At 54.8% G+C, this 15,999-nt stretch overlaps 5 protein-coding genes across 5 annotated transcripts; 3 read left to right on the plus strand and 2 right to left on the minus strand.

Annotated features, from left to right (window-relative positions):
• Positions 1-664: 664 nt before the first annotated feature.
• On the minus strand, positions 665-2,889 carry CDEST_04245 (Putative heterokaryon incompatibility; the record flags this gene model as incomplete). The annotated part of the gene is made up of 1 exon (XM_062920404.1): positions 665-2,889. The coding sequence occupies one exon, from the start codon at positions 2,887-2,889 to the stop codon at positions 832-834; it is 2,058 nt and encodes a 685-aa protein (XP_062776455.1). The 3' UTR covers positions 665-831.
• Positions 2,890-3,441: 552 nt separating this feature from the next.
• Positions 3,442-5,294, plus strand: CDEST_04246 (Putative FAD-binding domain, FAD/NAD(P)-binding domain superfamily; the record flags this gene model as incomplete). Its single annotated transcript, XM_062920405.1, has 2 exons — positions 3,442-3,444; positions 4,050-5,294. 2 exons carry the CDS (start codon positions 3,442-3,444, stop codon positions 5,292-5,294), a joined length of 1,248 nt encoding a protein of 415 aa, XP_062776456.1.
• Positions 5,295-6,445: 1,151 nt separating this feature from the next.
• Positions 6,446-7,723, minus strand: CDEST_04247 (uncharacterized protein; the record flags this gene model as incomplete). Its single annotated transcript, XM_062920406.1, has 1 exon — positions 6,446-7,723. One exon carries the CDS (start codon positions 7,721-7,723, stop codon positions 6,446-6,448), a length of 1,278 nt encoding a protein of 425 aa, XP_062776457.1.
• A 3,350-nt stretch (positions 7,724-11,073) lies between these two features.
• Positions 11,074-11,613, plus strand: CDEST_04248 (uncharacterized protein; the record flags this gene model as incomplete). Its single annotated transcript, XM_062920407.1, has 2 exons — positions 11,074-11,171; positions 11,226-11,613. The coding sequence occupies 2 exons, from the start codon at positions 11,074-11,076 to the stop codon at positions 11,611-11,613; spliced, it is 486 nt and encodes a 161-aa protein (XP_062776458.1).
• Positions 11,614-13,316: 1,703 nt separating this feature from the next.
• Positions 13,317-15,929, plus strand: CDEST_04249 (Putative sugar transporter, major facilitator transporter Str1/Tri12, MFS transporter superfamily). Its single transcript, XM_062920408.1, has 3 exons — positions 13,317-13,621; positions 13,698-14,095; positions 14,390-15,929. Exons 1-3 carry the CDS (start codon positions 13,358-13,360, stop codon positions 15,669-15,671), a joined length of 1,944 nt encoding a protein of 647 aa, XP_062776459.1. The 5' UTR covers positions 13,317-13,357; the 3' UTR covers positions 15,672-15,929.
• Positions 15,930-15,999: the final 70 nt, after the last annotated feature.

The raw sequence follows: 15,999 nt of genomic DNA on the forward strand, positions 1-15,999 counted from the left end.
CGCGACGTTGTTGCTTGGTAGGCAATTCCTGACAAGACGAATCAGTTGTACCCAGCTGTTCTCCTCACAGCCCGAGACCGACAACCGCCAATCGCTCTTGTCTTGTTAGCAGTACCAACACCGTTAAGACGCCAAGTTAAAGTCACGCCCCCCCCATCCCCTCCCCGAGGAGCAACTTTGCGAACCACAGAGACAATGCAACTACCTCGTTCGGGCTTACACAGGCTCGGCACTTGCCATCGCCCTATGATTCATCCTCCTTATTTTGGCCTCGACTCAGCACAGGGCGAAGCGTACTTGTCTGGCCATCCCAGGGACACTTTCGATGCTCAAGACACCCGGTTGTAGCCCGCTCTTGTCTGCTTTCGCGCTCCAATCGTTTTCTAGTCGAACCCTCTGACACATTGACCCCGTTGCGGTCCCCACGCCGGCTGGGTTCCGGGGGTTTAGACACAAGCAACTACGATGGACAACGTACACGTACACTTTGATGGAAGATGTTGCTTACACACTCGTTTGCCAGCGTGAGCGCTTACGGCGACACGTGATTTACCCTCTTCGACGGCTAATATCCAGACCATTCATGATGGGTCAGCACGCCTCACTCACCGCGTACGACAAACTGCTGCTTCATCGCAGCTACCTGGTGACAAACCGGTGGTCTGCGCGGATCCCTTGGCTGCTAAGACCAGCACCAAAATCATGGGCTTGGCCCTTATGCTCTCCTCTAATTCGGCCCCGACCCCAGCTGCATCCGCAATCCGAAACCCCCATGGTGAGCCTGTCGCTTCAATAACTATTTGCCCGATAGCCGACGATGGGCCCTGATAATCAGATAACAACCACCTCCTCCAGTCTATCAACGTTTTCGACACCCTCTCCCTGCATGATTCCATGCAGGTAGCATTCCCCGACAAGCCTTCGTCTATTAGTGCCGGCAGTTCTCATGAGGAATGGCACGTGGCACCCGTCAAGAACAAGCACCTCGTCCCCCGTCTTTCCGTTCTCTGGGAACAATCCTAGATACCCCCTGCTTGTGATACCCAGACGGCGGTTCGTCACAGCCCGAGCCATCGCCGTCTCAACCTCCTGAAATGTCTTACCCGGGGTGCGTGATGCTAGGTTCCCCAGCTCGAGTCTCCCCTTCCCCACAGGCCGTCGCTGTCGTACTGAATACGTCTGACCGGGAAGTGACGGCGACAGGCCCGTCGTGGCGTCCAGGAGAAGGCTGATGATCTCTTCAAACGAGGACGGCGCCTTGGCCATGCCTGATTCGTCTTTACCGGCCACAAGAGCGTTCCAGAAAGCCGAGAAGACGGTGTCCTGCCCAGGGTAGTCTTGAAGTTGGCGGACAAAACCGAACAGCCCCAACAGCGCCTTGTTGTTAACGGCCGGGTTCGTATAAGTCAGGTGGCAGTCGGCAAACGGGTCACTCATCCTGACCACGGTGTCGACCGAGATACCTCGCACGCGCAATTCGCCAGGTCTCTGGCTGTCCACGACCACATCAGTCTTGCCTATGGCCGTCTTGAATCGCCCGCTGGCTTTGTAAACGGCCCTCGTAGTAGTCGGGTATCCCAGCGACGCTGTCCGGCGGGTCTTTCTCCAATCCGGCACCCAAGAAGGCAGGTCTGGGGACTCATGGTCAATGGATGTGAACACCACTGCTAGCCTCCATCCCGTCGGATCACCGGACAAATGATGAGCGGTCAGTTTGCGATAGAGCTCAACGTCGGAGAAGGTGTCGGCGTAGCTTGCCTTCACCGCAGACCGGTCAGAATCTTGACACACTCCTAGAAGGCCGTATACCTTGTCCCGAGAGTCGTAGCACTGGGCCTCTCGCGATTCAACCAAGAGGTCGAAAAGCATGATACTGACACTTTCGAAGCTCATTTTTAGAGTGCCGAGATGCCACGCCGATTGGCAAACATCCCTGCTCTCGGCCACCCGCGCGTCGTTGGAGCCAAACTTCTGGGTCAACCATCGGGATATCCCGCAGGTCGAGAGGTGCAAGCAGGCCCAAGACAGCACGTCCCATGTGGTAATATCACTGCCGCACACAACCCAAGCATCTTTGGAGAGAATCACCTCCTGGATGATCCAGAGCCGCGTGAACCAAGGCCTTGAAAAAAGGTCCCACAGAGCCTTCCAGACCTCTGCGTCAGGACTCGGAAGACAGAGCCGCTCGAACTCCTTGGGGTCGACGTCTCTCTCTGTGAACTGCAAGAGCTTTCTGACGTCTTCCAGAAGCATTATGGCCGAAGCAGAGTCACTGGTCAACTCCCCGAGCCAGATGGCAGTGTTCGTGGCGTTTTGATAGATCCTGGTCATCAGGGGAATCTGCTGCTCCTTCTCCCTGTGGTCTTCTTGGTTGATGCAGATCTGGTCAATCCACATGACGACTGGTTTATCTTTTCTCCGAAAAGCTCGCAGTGCTGCTTCGAGGGACGTGGTAATGGCCTTTCTGTGGCCGTCGCAGAGGATTGCGCCCTCAAACACAGGCGGGCCCCAGGTGTAGCTGAGTGCTGTATACGAGACGGGAGTGCCGAGGTTTTCCTGGTCCATGGAAACCGCGAATCTGCCTTTTAGCTCGAGCGAACAGTGGTGCAGGCTACCTTGCAGCTTGTCGCCATTCATTCCCGGCTTGATCTCGAGTACGCGAATCTCATAAGGGTCGCCGATGGGCTTGTACGGGCTCGACGCGTCAGGCACACTTCCTGCGACAGCCGGCGTCTTGGTCGAAGCCCAGGTGCGCGCGCGATCAACGTCTGCCTCGCTGCAGGCATGCTCCCCGGCGGACGCAAGTTTAAACTGCTTGTCCACATCGTATGCTCGCCAGTATTCGGACGAGATGGAGTTTCCGAAGAACCGGACGTTTTCGTCTGCCATGGCGAGTTCCGAGAGCCGAGGGTGGCGGTGATGCCAGATGAAAATTGGTGGGTCGGCCCCAAAGACGTCAGCATGGTGGATGGATGAAGTTGGACTACTGAACCAATCGCTTCCGGACGAGTAGCGTCAGATGATCTCAAAAACCACGAGCCCTTGAACGAGGGAGTAAGCCGGACTGCGACGGAACGGAAGAACCATAGATGAACCAGGTTGCAGTGCAGGTATTTGTGAGAAACCGAGAATCGCTGACTCACCAGCATCCTTATCATTGTAGGAGCAGCTACAGCTTGCGAAGCGAAGGATTCATTGTCAACCTCCAATGTTGCTTCACTACACTTGGCTCAACATTCCCATTCCAAATCGACACATTTAACTGTGGTAACTTGTCAAGTAGAGTCTTTTTGGAGCGCTCAATGCACACTGCGCCTATGAGGCTTACCTTTCTGAGACAACCACCTGCTTCATCTTTATAGCTCACTTAGACCACACACCCGACTTCAGAGAGTGGGTCATTTTCGACACAAGCGAAGCCAAGGATCTATTTCTTGGATCATGGTACGAGAAGCAATGGGGGCTCGATGGCGAAGGCGGGGCAAAACTTGCCGTAGCATGTGCTGAAACGTGCGCTCACCATAGGCCGGAGTTTTCTAGAAGGTGCAAAAGTCCGGTCACTTTCACGGCTCTTCCGAGCAGGTGATTTTCAGCCCCGGGATAGCCCCCGAAAGGTTTCCCCAAAGACAGAGTTGAGGCTACATTGAATGATCACAACAATTTGCAAGCAGTAAGCGTGCCTTGCGTTGATGTCATACATGCACGGGGAATTCCTGTTGTGGCCGGGAGGCCGGTTGTTGGTAAGGACGCGTCGTCACAGCGGCTATCGCGGCTTCAGCATCGCCGGCTTCAATCTTACCTGGTGTGGCACCCATCTCCGACGGAGTTGTCGCCAAAAGGCCGGTTACGGCTCTCGTCAACACAACTCTACGATGACGACCGACAACAAGATTGATAAAGAGAGATCATCTCCTCCCTCCACATTTGACCGACCTGGCAATCCAAACTTCCAATCACGTTCATCGTCATGGCAAAATCAATGAAAACCATCCAGAAGGCAAATATCATCCCGTGGCCTCGGAATCGAACCCATCTAATACCCGTCTTAGGTCATCATCATCGGAGGCGGCCCGGCCGGGCTGCTTGCAGCGCTTCAACTCCACCAGAGCAACGGGCTGTCGCCTGTGGTCTACGAAATCCGACAAAAGCCAACCACACTCGGCGGGGCCGTAGGGATCCCGTCCAACGGCCTCCGTCTCCTGCATCGTCTTGGCCTGTACGACGAAGTCGCGGCCAAGGGTGCTCTGACGCCAAAGCTTGTCCTGCACGCCCTAAAGGGCTGTGTCATGGGCGAGATGGACCTTTCGTCGTGGAGCAAGCAGCAGACCGGATTCGGGTACATGCGGATCCAACGAACCGACTTGATGGACATCTTGATACGTGCCGCGAAGCAGGCGGACATCCAAGTCCGCTATGCGAAAGTCTTGCAAAAGATCGAGGAAAACGACGACAAGGTCATTGTTCACTTTGCGGATGGGACGGTGGACACAGCCGACTTCCTCCTCGGCTGCGACGGAATCCACTCTGCTGTGCGGAGGCTGTACGTCGATCCGAAATGCAAACCCGAGTACACGGGCTTCTCCAACATGTTCTCCCTCGTCCCGACGGCGAACCTCACACCCGCCGCGTCATCGGTCCGGACTCTGAGCGCAACCCTCACCGCCAACGGCCTCTTCGCGCTTACTCCCACTACACCGAACTGCGACCTCCTGTACTGGTTCTTCTCGCGCGAGATTCCCCTCCCGGCCATTGGCGACGTGCGTGACGGATGGGAGGAGCGCGGCAAGAACGAGTCAGACAACTTCAAGTCTACCCTCCTCGACCTCTTGGGCCACGAAAGGTCAGAATGGACCGACATGGTGCGAGAGGTCCTGCATAACACCAAGTCGGTCCAGTTCTATCCGATCTACAAGATTCCCAGGGGCCGGCCGTGGTCGCGAGGTCGTTGCCTAGTCATCGGCGACGCCGCGCACGCGATGCCGCCGCACGCGAGCCAGGGGGTCTCGATGGCGCTCGAGGACGTCTTCCTGCTCTCGAAGCTTCTGAGGAGCGACGTACCCAGCATCGCGGACGGCCTGCTGGCGTACGAGGCCAAGCGGAAGCAGAGGACAGAACAGATGCTCGACGCGGCGGAGCGCAACGGGTCGGTGCGCAAGCAGACGGCCCCCTGGCGCCTCCGGGCGAGCGAGCTGGCGATCTCGGGGGGGCTGTGGGTGTACAAGATGGCGGGCCTGGAGAAGTTGGGGCTGGGGCAGAAGCCTCTGGCCTACGACGTTGAGGAAGAAGAGTTTTGATTTTGCGTGAGCTAAGGAACATTTAGCATCCCTGTTCTGCTCGCCGCGTGCCTGCCCTGTAACGGAATCTGGGTAGTCGGATGTTGAAAATTTAATTTATTGTCCACAGAAGTGCATGAGATCAGGAAACTGCAGGAGCACGTGATGCAAATTAAGGCACTGAATCCATTTCAAGTGGACAAAAATGGCTACTGGGAGAAGAGGTCCTGGGGAGACTTTGCAGCTGGGGGGTCAGTTCTCTGGGTTTGCGGCGGTGGGATGCTCCGGTGGTCTAGGGCGCCGTCTTACGGAACTTTGGGTTTCCATTTGAGCTATAGAATGTGAGACAGAGAGACGGTTTTGTGTAGGCATATTTCTTACACAGGTGTTGGCTTGTTAATGGCTTCATCTTTTTTTTTTTAGGGGGGGGGGGGGGGGGGGGGGTCGTCAGTGCCGGTATGAAAACATCCATAGTGTCTGAGCAGGAAAGAGAGCTTTGGGAACCATCGAAAAGATCATGATGAAGGGGTCGGCCGTAGGGTACTTATTGACAAAAGTCTTCAACAGTCCTCAACAACGGCCTCAGTATTTGACGGGATGGCTTGAGGCAATAGCCGGGGCCAGATCCAGCGCTGAGGCGGCGGCGGTGAGTTCGTGGTGTCCCCCACGTTCCAGCAATGCCTTTCTCATTTTTCTTTTTCAAAGCCCGGCCGCCCTGCGGTACCTGCGTCGCCAGCAGGCTTCTGGTGGTTGGACCATGTACCTATCGGTGGCGTCCGTTTCTGCCCCACTCCGGTGCCCCGAACTGAAGATACTTTCCGTCCGATGTTCAGGCCCCACCCGGCGACCGGCGGCCGGCTCCACAGCAGAGCTGGTGCCATCGCGCCCTTGTGGTTGACGGACGGCGTATATGGTCCAGGGGTTAACACGCCCGGGATTCAATACAGTCGTAGTTTTATCTTAAAAACCTGGGGTTCGATCCTTCCCTTGCCCCCCGTGTTTTGTGTCGAGACAGGACTTAGGGATCGTGCTGCCCTGTCAATCTAGATCAGTGGAGGGCATCTGAGTGAAACATCACGCAAACTTTCGAAATGGTTAGGACAGATGCATCGTATCTTATTTATTTGGTATATTGTTTTATCTCTGTACAGATACTGTGAGTATATGTAGTCTTAATTAACACCAGGATAGTGGCGTTGCTTCTTCTTGCCCGTGTTGCCTCCCACGCGCGCCGCAGACGTCGGACCCTTTGGCGGGCCCTGAAGTATGGATGCACTTGCTGTTCTCGCGGTAGCCTCCTTTTCGACCTTTGTAATGAATGACAGGGGAAGAGATGTTTCCTTCGTGATTTCAACGCTGGTGGCCAGGTAAATCTCCTTGAACATCTCCCACAGCCTCACCTCAGTCGTGTTCGCCTCATGAGAAGCCGGTCGGGGATAGTAGGGATCGTTGTCCCAGAACCCTCTTACCGCCTTGTAAACACCTTCTTCGTCCATCGTGATGCTCCCGACTTGGTTGAAATCGAGAAGCCAGACCTGAACCGCCCGCTGCAGGCACTCGGGGTTGGTGTTGTTGTCGTCGCCGGGCTCTCGGTTCCAGGTGGTCCTCATCTCTCCCGATGTCTCTTCATCACCCCCGACCAAGGCACAGCGGACCCTCAACTTGGTTGACGAGCCGAGGACGAATTCGACATCAAAGGCGTCACACCGGACCTTCCAGTGCATGAGGGCAAGCGCCTCGGCCATGGGCGCCGCAAACTGCATGGGGTCGACCCCCAGGTCCTCCATCTTGTCCAGCGTGAACTCGAAGTTCCGCAAACGGAACTCGGCGCTCCGCAGCGAGAAGTCGAAGTTGTGCACGGATAACTCGCTCCCAACGCCGCTGTACGCCCGGCGACGGCCGAGGTAGAGACGCAGGAGGCAGTTCCTGTTTTCCGGGTTCGCGCGCGCGGCCGTCTTCTGGTCTTCGGGGCAAAACACGTCGACGAGCGCGTCACGGACCGTCTGGGGCAGCGCCGGGATTCTCTCGGAGACGAGGAGCGCCTTCATGTTTTTGAGGAGAGTCGGGTCGTTCGGCAGCTCCCCAGCGTCTCTGTGTCGGGAGTACCACGTGCCGACGTTCTCCGGGGTGATGAAGTATGCCGGCTGGGGGATGCAGACTTGCACGCCCATGCCGAGGCCGGCGGCGTAGATACGTTGGTGGGCGGTGTAGTCGTTCCACAGTTCGGGGTGCTTGTTCCAGCTCTTTGCCTGCTTGATGACCTGTCCCGCACTTGCGAAGTCGTACATTATGGCACAGAATCCTTCGCCGATATGTTCGAGATGAAGGTCTTGACGCTCGGCTTTCTGCTCTTGCTGGATTGTCGCAGCTGTGATCGGCGTCAGGAGTGTGTTACGGGACAGGTAGCGAAGCAACATCTCGGTCGGGCCGAGATCTTTGCCAAAGTCCATGGTGTAGGGGTTTCTGTCTTTGGAACAGGAGCTGTTTTGGTTTTCCATGATTTCAAAATGTGACTCGAGGGGGTCAGGGAAAAATCAATATTTGGAGGTTGACGTTCTTGTTCTGCTGTCCCCTGCTTTCGAAATGAAGGGGTCTCGTTGTCTGTTTGATGCGTGTCTACAGCCACTATCGGAGATAGCCCAGCGTGGCCTCTAACATCTTTAGGTTTGTCAAATGTGATTTTAGGCGGCACCAGAGGCGCATTTATTGCCTCTTACTTCTGGGGAACCTTGGTATATACGAGGTGTTATTCCTTCGGAGCTGACAAGCCGTGCGGGTTACGCGACATGATCCACTTCTCCGGACCAGTCTCGTAGTCGAAGGGGCCAAAAAGCCGTCGTCCCTGGCGCGGGGTCCCCGAGAGCTTTGCTCAAACTAAAGCATCATTACTGGAGCCTGCTTCCTCGACAACTTTGCAGTAAGCTCAGCCTGTGGCTCTTGATTTGAGCGGTTCATTTCATACACACGTGTTCTAGGCACTTATGAAGAACTCAAGGGGCCACTTGGACCACTCTGTGGAGGATGAGATGGACAGATGCTACGAAAGGTAGTGAACTGGCAAAAGTTTGGCTGTGAGATCCCTGGATACGGCATTGATCGGATCTTGGCCTGCCTCCTGCTTTAGTCCTACGAACTCAATCGCCATAAACGTTTTCAAAGTGAAGAATACCAAGGTGGACCCTGGGCGGCAGAAAAAGGGTCCGGGCCAGAACATTCAAACACCCATGGACATTAGGGACGATGGCGACGCCCGCACTACTCGTCAAGTCAGCTGGGGGCCAATACCTACGTGCAAGACCAAACAAGAATACCTAGGAGTTTGAAAGTCTTGCAGCAGTTTCCATACAGAAATGGGTCAAAAAAGCTATGATCAGGGCTTCCAGCAGCAATAATACTGATTAGTCGTCAAAACAGGACACTAGCTGATGTAATATAGTCTAAAGGAATGATCGTTGTCAGAAAAAGTTGAAGAAGATGAAAAGAGCAGATGGCAAAGTACCCCAAGACTGCGTTTCAATCAAAGTTTCCTCAACCGTGTGCTATTCCACGTTTTCGCCTTGGGTTTCTGGTCGTTCTGAAGCCGGTGTGATCACTGTGCGTTACTCGCTGGCCTTGGTCATTTCTTGGCGGTTCGAGGGCTCAAGAAGCCGGCCACTCTGCCGTCAATGTTGCTACATAAGGTTCAGGTGCTGGATGTAATTGTAGAGGAGGCTGGATTCCCAAGAGATCACAGACCAGGACTCAAGAAAACGTGGTGACTAGTACTTGTCATAGTAAGAGACGCACCTAGCAGCGGGGAGTCCCCCCGGGACGTGACAGATGCATGAATGCCGAATGTAGGTTATTGCAACGACCTTGCTGACTTGCAGGACCGAATTAAGGCTCTTTTCTAAAGTTTGTCTGCTCAGGTACGTCTCTCAGATGCCCACTTGATCTGCAGACACGTACATCCACTCGCGTCGACGGGTGGGAGGCGCAATGCGGGCAGCGGAACGGTCTGCAGCCGTCTTTCCAGAACTCAATAAAGTAGGATGACAGACAATTAAAATGGCGCATGACCGTTGAACCGGGGAGAAATGTTTCTTGGTTGATGAAAAAGAGGCACCAGTGTCTTTCCTCTATCACCACGCGGCAAGCGACTCGTTCGTGCTTTCGGGCCGAACCGTGCAGATTGACCAAACCCTAATTCAACTGGCCCTCCGGGGATAAATTACAAATGTGCCCAGACCTATGCACGAATGGCAGGCCTTGGAAGCTGATTTGTTGATGCCAAGTTCGTCTGATTCGAAGCAGAATAGGCGCATTCGGCCCCTCCGAGCGTCCACGATACCACCGCCCCTGCCACTCGGCTCCCTGCCGACTGTACACGAGTCGAAGGGATTTGGTTGTACTTGGGCTACAACTCGTTCTGCATTGCTGTCAAAACTTTGAGAAAAGTGAGTGGGTGCAACAACTGAATCGCAACGCAACAAACTCGGTCCGTCGACGGCTGGTCGGTTGAAGGCTTAATGAATGATTGTGATGAAAAGATTTCAGTTTCTGCTTGATTCTATGGGAGGCAGTGAAGGTCTGTCATACGTCGGTTGAAAAATCATCAAGGCACCGCGATCAACTATCCCACCAGCGGTGAGTTCTAATGCTGACGGCGCCCATCGCTCGCCGAACACGTTCAGCTGAGTTGAAGGACAATCGCCAAGCCCGTTGCTTCATATGAGTAAACTGTCCCTGACTGAAAGCGTATAAACTTACGCTCAGGTCCGGAGGTCACGGCTGGTCCCCGACCGCTATGCTCAAAAGGCGGCTTTACCTGAGGCTCAACTCAACCCACGATGCTACCGGCGAACCCGAACAAACATTTGCTGTGGTCAAAGCTTCTTAAGTTTGATACCATTGCCCAGACCTCGATGTCAACGGGCCAGTCACCGATGCGATGCGAATGTGATGCAACGCCCTGTCATACAGTCAGCTGATGGGAGCGCCTGTGCGTGTCTCGGGGGACTTGTGCAAGGCGGAAAGAACATGCATCGAATGCTGCATGGAAGCCCATCTAGTTGCGGCTCAAGTGCGTCTTCACGACGTCACCTACGCTCTAGATCGGGACAGCAAACTGATCGCCGATACAGGTCTCCATACGATTTGCTCGTACGCCTCGCACAATCTCGTGTTCGCCGACTGAAATCTTCCGATATCATCGGACCAGGGAGTTTTTCTTTTTTTCCCGCTTGGCACATTACGTGGGCGTTCAACAACTTTGATAGATAACCGACAATGCTATTCGACAACGAGACTGGACGAACGGCCTTCACCCTTGGCATGTCCGTACAACGAATCAAGGTCCCAGCGTCATCGCCCTCCCGCCGGATGAGTGTGACGGCCCGCTTTGGGCCAGTTGCGCACACTGAACCTCGAAAAGAGTTTCCTAACTGAGAAACGTACACATGGTAGAGTCGAGCTCAGGAGTTTGGAGCATCGTCGTCAGACGAAGACTCCGTAGGCTGATGCTTTTGTGCTTCTTGATCGAGGCGAGCGAGCTGTGGCCCGGAACCCCGATAGACTTTCAGGAGCTTTCTTGAGACGACGGATTTAACGTCATCGCCGTTGACAGAATTTCTGAGGCCATTACGCTTGGGTATCAGAGAAGATGAATGATTTATCCTCACAATCGTTCCCTATAAGATGCAGCAGAGAATCCAATCCAAATTGTTTTATTTCTCTCCATCATCACTCCTCTATCTTCCACTCTTCACAGTTCTTCTCATAATCCATTTTCCTACGTCTTGAGCGCTACAAAATCCTCAAAATGAGGTTCCTCCACACAGTTATTACGCTGTCGGCCCTGGCGGTCAGCATCGATGCTCTCCCGTTCTCAGTAACCAAGAACGAGGATGGTCAGGTTCAGTGAGTACCAGCTTCTGCCATACACGGAGATGATTCATACTAACAGACCATCAGCGACATGTCAATCCACGATACCAGTATCGTTGCGCGTCAGGCACAGCCGCCACCATCGGCATTAGTCCCCGAGCCCGCCGCCGAGGCCGATATGGACGAGTTCGAAGACGATGACGTCGAAGATGTCGTTGACGACGGCGAAGTGGACGCTCAAGGCAAGAAGAAGAAGAAGAAGAAGAAGGGAAAGAAAGGCAAGAAGGGCAAGAAGAAGGGCAAGAAGCCCCTTGACGCGCAACCCGACGCCGACGCCCAGCCAGCCCCGGCTGGTGGGGCCGTCCCCGCCGCCGGCGCAGCACCCGTACCGGGGGCACCTGCCGCTGCCGCGCCGCCTCCTGCTGGAGCGGCTCCTGCTGCTCCTCGCTCCGTAGCCAGGGCCTTCAAGGCTTGATTTGGTATTCTTTTCAATGCGCGCTTTGAGTTTGCCGGAGTAGGGAGATCAGGAGCTGGGTTCAAAAGATTGGAGCAGGAACAAATGGTTGCTGGTTTCAAGCATTGGTGTTCTCGACGAGTTTCTTGGGTGGTGTCTTTCTTCATGTATCATTCTCTACTTGTAAAACTAGCGGCATCTATTATTGTATAAAGGCTTTGCATCGCTCTTTGATCCATCACTGCTCTTGTTGACAAGTGAGTAGCACCGGGTGAAGGTAGGATGAACTATCGTTCAATTGAATTTGGTAGGCTAAAGAGTCTGCTTCTCAGCCCATGCGTCAGCTGCTCTTTTCTTCCTTTTCCGTAATGAATCAATAAGAAAATAGAAGAATTTGTTGATAGTGGCCTACAGCCCGGACCTTATAGGCGGTTGACGACATTTGGGGCTGTTAGTCTTTTATGCACGTGGTCGTCCACCACGTTTTTGGCCCGTTTTATTACCGTCTCTCATACGCATTTACAGGTTATTGACAGTGCCTCAAACTGGAGAGAAGACAATCTGATCAAACGCCATACGGCAACAATTTCTCTCTTGAGGGATTCTCAGTAGTGGACTCGGTCAAGCGTGCCTCGGTGTTGGAACAGCGTACATACTGGTTGTTCGTTATCCACAAGTAACAAATCCCGCCGGTTGAATCCCGCCAGTTTCCGGGAGACTTGTCTCTATGTCCCAACATCCTCGCCTTTGAAATTTCAACATCCCGAACAAACCATGGCGCATGAGAGACACCATCACGCAACTATGTTGACAAGCCTTCACAACAAGAGATATGACATGAAGACTCAAAACATTGTTGAAATCTACGCTCAAGCGACCGACACATCCTTGAATTTCGAGAAGCATGAGGCCACTCAATCGGTAGCTCAGGCCAGGGTGCTGGTTATCGAAGCTGTCGGGTCGTTACGGATGACTATTTCTCTGGCCATCGCCTGCGTGATGTTTTGGGTCATCTGCTTGGTCATGGTCCTTGTGCAAGGCGCTCTGGCAGCTCTAACGCCGTTCGTCACCTCTGCGTTTCAGCAGCACTCTTTCACGCCCGTCGTCGGCGTCTTTTGCCACAGTACTGAGTACAAATTTCAACAGATCATTCCAGCTCTCCAGTACCAGCAGAATGCAACATACAGGGGACGAGGTGCCGCTGAAATGCTATCATCAACCACGTCGACTGTTCCCCGGAACAGACGGGATGGCACGGTGGCGTCCGTCCATCCTCCATCCTCATGGATCCATGTTAACAAAAAGGGACGACTGTCGCGGCAGCATCAGCCAATGACACCGTCGTCGTCAACGAGCTACGCGATCCCAATTCGGCCAGACCAAGAATGCAAAAGGAGATATACAGGTATATAATACTGGGAAGCGCCAAAGCGGTTGCCGTCGGCGACAAGAAACCTTATCTGAAGAAGGTTTTCATGTAACAGTCGAGGTTTTGCAGCAGTCGTACATCTGCCGGTCCCCTCCTCTTCGACGACGACGTCGTAGCGCTAGTCGATGGCAGCTTGATCCCCGCGGGGTTGCGTCAGGAAGAGGGAACCAACCCCCGGCGTGCGGCCCTCCTCGTCAACCCCCTGGTAAAGCAGCACAGCTTTCTCGAGTGCTGCTTACTGCTCTCGCCATCAAGCTTTGAATAGTGTTCCCCCGCTCGGATCGTCTGCGTCCCAAGTCGGGACCGTGTATATCAGTCCAGCCCGTGCCATTCGAGATGAACACGCAAGACGTGCCACGTTTCCAACAACTCATTGATGAACAGAGAGCCTGCCAAGTTTCCAACGAGTCTTCGGCTGCACAAACATTCAACATGTCCCACAACGAATCTTCCAGCATGGGGAGCGATCGCGAGATGAAGATCCGGATGGCCCAGGAGGCTCGGGCCGTCATCGAGTTCGAGGAGGATCCCCACCGCGCCGCGCTGGAGGACAACCCTACCGAGGCGCGGGTCGGCATCAAAACCTGGGTTGCAATCTTTGTACGATCTCGAAAGCGTGTTTGAACATTGTTTGTCGGAGAACAAAAGCCATGCTAACCATACGCGAGCGACTTAGTCCATGGCTCTCTCTTTCGGTCCGCCAGTTGGACTCGCGTTCCTCGCAGTCGCCTCCATCATCGTCCAGATCACCGCAGAGCTCGGCGGACAAGACCAGCTCGCCTGGGTCGTGGGATCGTGGTCCCTCTCGACGGCCTGCTCCTTCTCTCTGGCGGGACCCCTCAGTGACGTCTTCGGGAGGAGGATCTTGGTCCTGGGCGGCCAGTGTGCCGTTGCTGTCGGCTGCATCGCCGCGACCGCCGCGCAGAACATCTCGACCCTCATCGCCGCCGAGACGGTCATTGGTCTCGGGACCGGCTTCGTCTTCGTCTCCTACGCGGGCGTGCCCGAGATGCTCCCTAACAAGTGGCGGTCCCTTGGTCTGGGCATTCTGGAATCCGGCATCGCCGTCCCCTGGTAAGTCTGGCCATCTGATTCCTTTCCTTGGTATCGCGTTTCCCTTGTAGGCATGTCCCGTGGTGTGTTCAAGCGTCTGTATGGCTCCTCTGGCCGAGAAACTCTGTTCCCTTTCCCCCAAAAATTCTCGGCACGCAGATTTGGGTGCCGAGCCCAGGCAACGTGCCGACCACACCTCCTCCACGATCTTGGAGACGTGAACCCCGCATGGCAAGCATGCATGCAGGATATCGGACTGGGCGTGTTCATCTGCCGAAAGGGAGCCAAGGTGGCTAACTTTGGAATCACCCACAGGGGCATCCTCTCCGTACTGCTCGGTAACGCCCTTTACAAGTACGCCTCGTGGAGGTGGATATTCGGCATTGGCATCATCATCGAGCTCATCGCCCTACTCGGCACTTGGTTCTCCTACCATCCGACCCCGCGGCCGCGGGGTGACTTCGATAAGACCCGCACGCAGCAACTTCAGGACGTCGACTGGGTCGGCCTGGCCCTCTTCACGTCCGGGCTGGCGGTGGCCCTCATCGGCCTGACATGGGGCGGCACCCCGGCCTACCCGTGGAACAGCGCCGGAGCCATCGCGCCCATCGTCGTCGGCCTCGTGGTCTTGGCCCTGGGCTTCGCCTACGACTTCAAGATCGCCGCGCGCCCCATGTTCCCGCTCAAGCTGTTCGTCATGTTCCGGCGCTACTCTGTCCTGTTGGTTGTCCTCTTCGTCTCGGGCATGAACTTTCACGCCATGTCGGCCCTGCTCCCGCAGGGCTTCTTGTACATGTTCACCACCGACGGCATCCAGATCGGGACCCTCTCTCTGCCCAACACGCTCATGATTGGCTTCACCGGCGTGCTCGCGCCTCTCATTGCGCACAAGGTTGGCCACATTAAGTGGCAGCTCGTCATTGGCATGGCCTTTCAGGCCGTCTTCATCGGCGCCAGCGCGGGAACTGTGTATCCCAACCACAAGTTCGCCTACGCTTTTGTGCCTGCCATCGGTGTGCCCATGTTTGTCTGGGTCACGATCCTGTCCTACGCGATTGCCAGTCTCCATGTTCCCCACTCGAATCTCGGGGTCGCCATGGGTCTGTTGGGCACCTTCAGATCGGGAGGCGGCGCCGTTGGCAACGCCCTCTTCAACACAATCTTCCAAGAGAAGTTCCGTGAGTTCGCCGGCGAGGAAGTCACAAACGCCGCTGTCAGTAATGGGCTGAACCCTGCGGACCTGGGCCTCATCATCCCGGCAGCGATCCAGTACAACATGGGCAACCCCCGAGCACTACTGAACGTCCCCGGCATCACCCCCGAGATTCAGGAGGCTCTCAGGGTGGCTGTAAGGGCTGGAGCTGGGCACGCCTTCAAGATTGTGTTTTATGTTACCATCCCGTTCAGCGTTGTCGCGCTGCTGTGCTCTCTTTTCGTTGAGGATCCGACAGCTTACATGACGAACCACATCCAATCCGCCATGGACCATGATCAGGCAGCGCCGAGGCGTGGCAAGCGTGCAACGTCCCTTGAAGAGGGCCAGGCCATTGAGTTTGAGACCAGAACAGTCCATGTGGAACCCGCGGGAAAGAACTAATGTAGATAATCGCAGGCTCGACTACATGACGGGCCAAGTGGTTACAGAGCCGAGAGGTCATTTCTCTAACGGAGGGACTTCATGTTTAGACTTGGGACAAACAATCCTAAAAGTCGATAACTTGTACTTGGCTGGATTCTAATTTGATGTTTCTTCTTTTTTTTTGACAATCATAGGACTGGATTCGCTGAATGCGGTCAATGAGACTTTGCGTCTTTCTCACACGGGGGAAGAACTAATACGAGAGTATCATCTGGCATAAGCTATACATATACATGCTATCAACAGACCCTCGTAAAGGCATGCAACTGAGATCTGTCGCATCACG

The sequence above is a fragment of the Colletotrichum destructivum genome, chromosome 3 (assembly GCF_034447905.1).
Source record: "Colletotrichum destructivum chromosome 3, complete sequence".
NCBI lineage: Eukaryota > Fungi > Ascomycota > Sordariomycetes > Glomerellales > Glomerellaceae > Colletotrichum > Colletotrichum destructivum.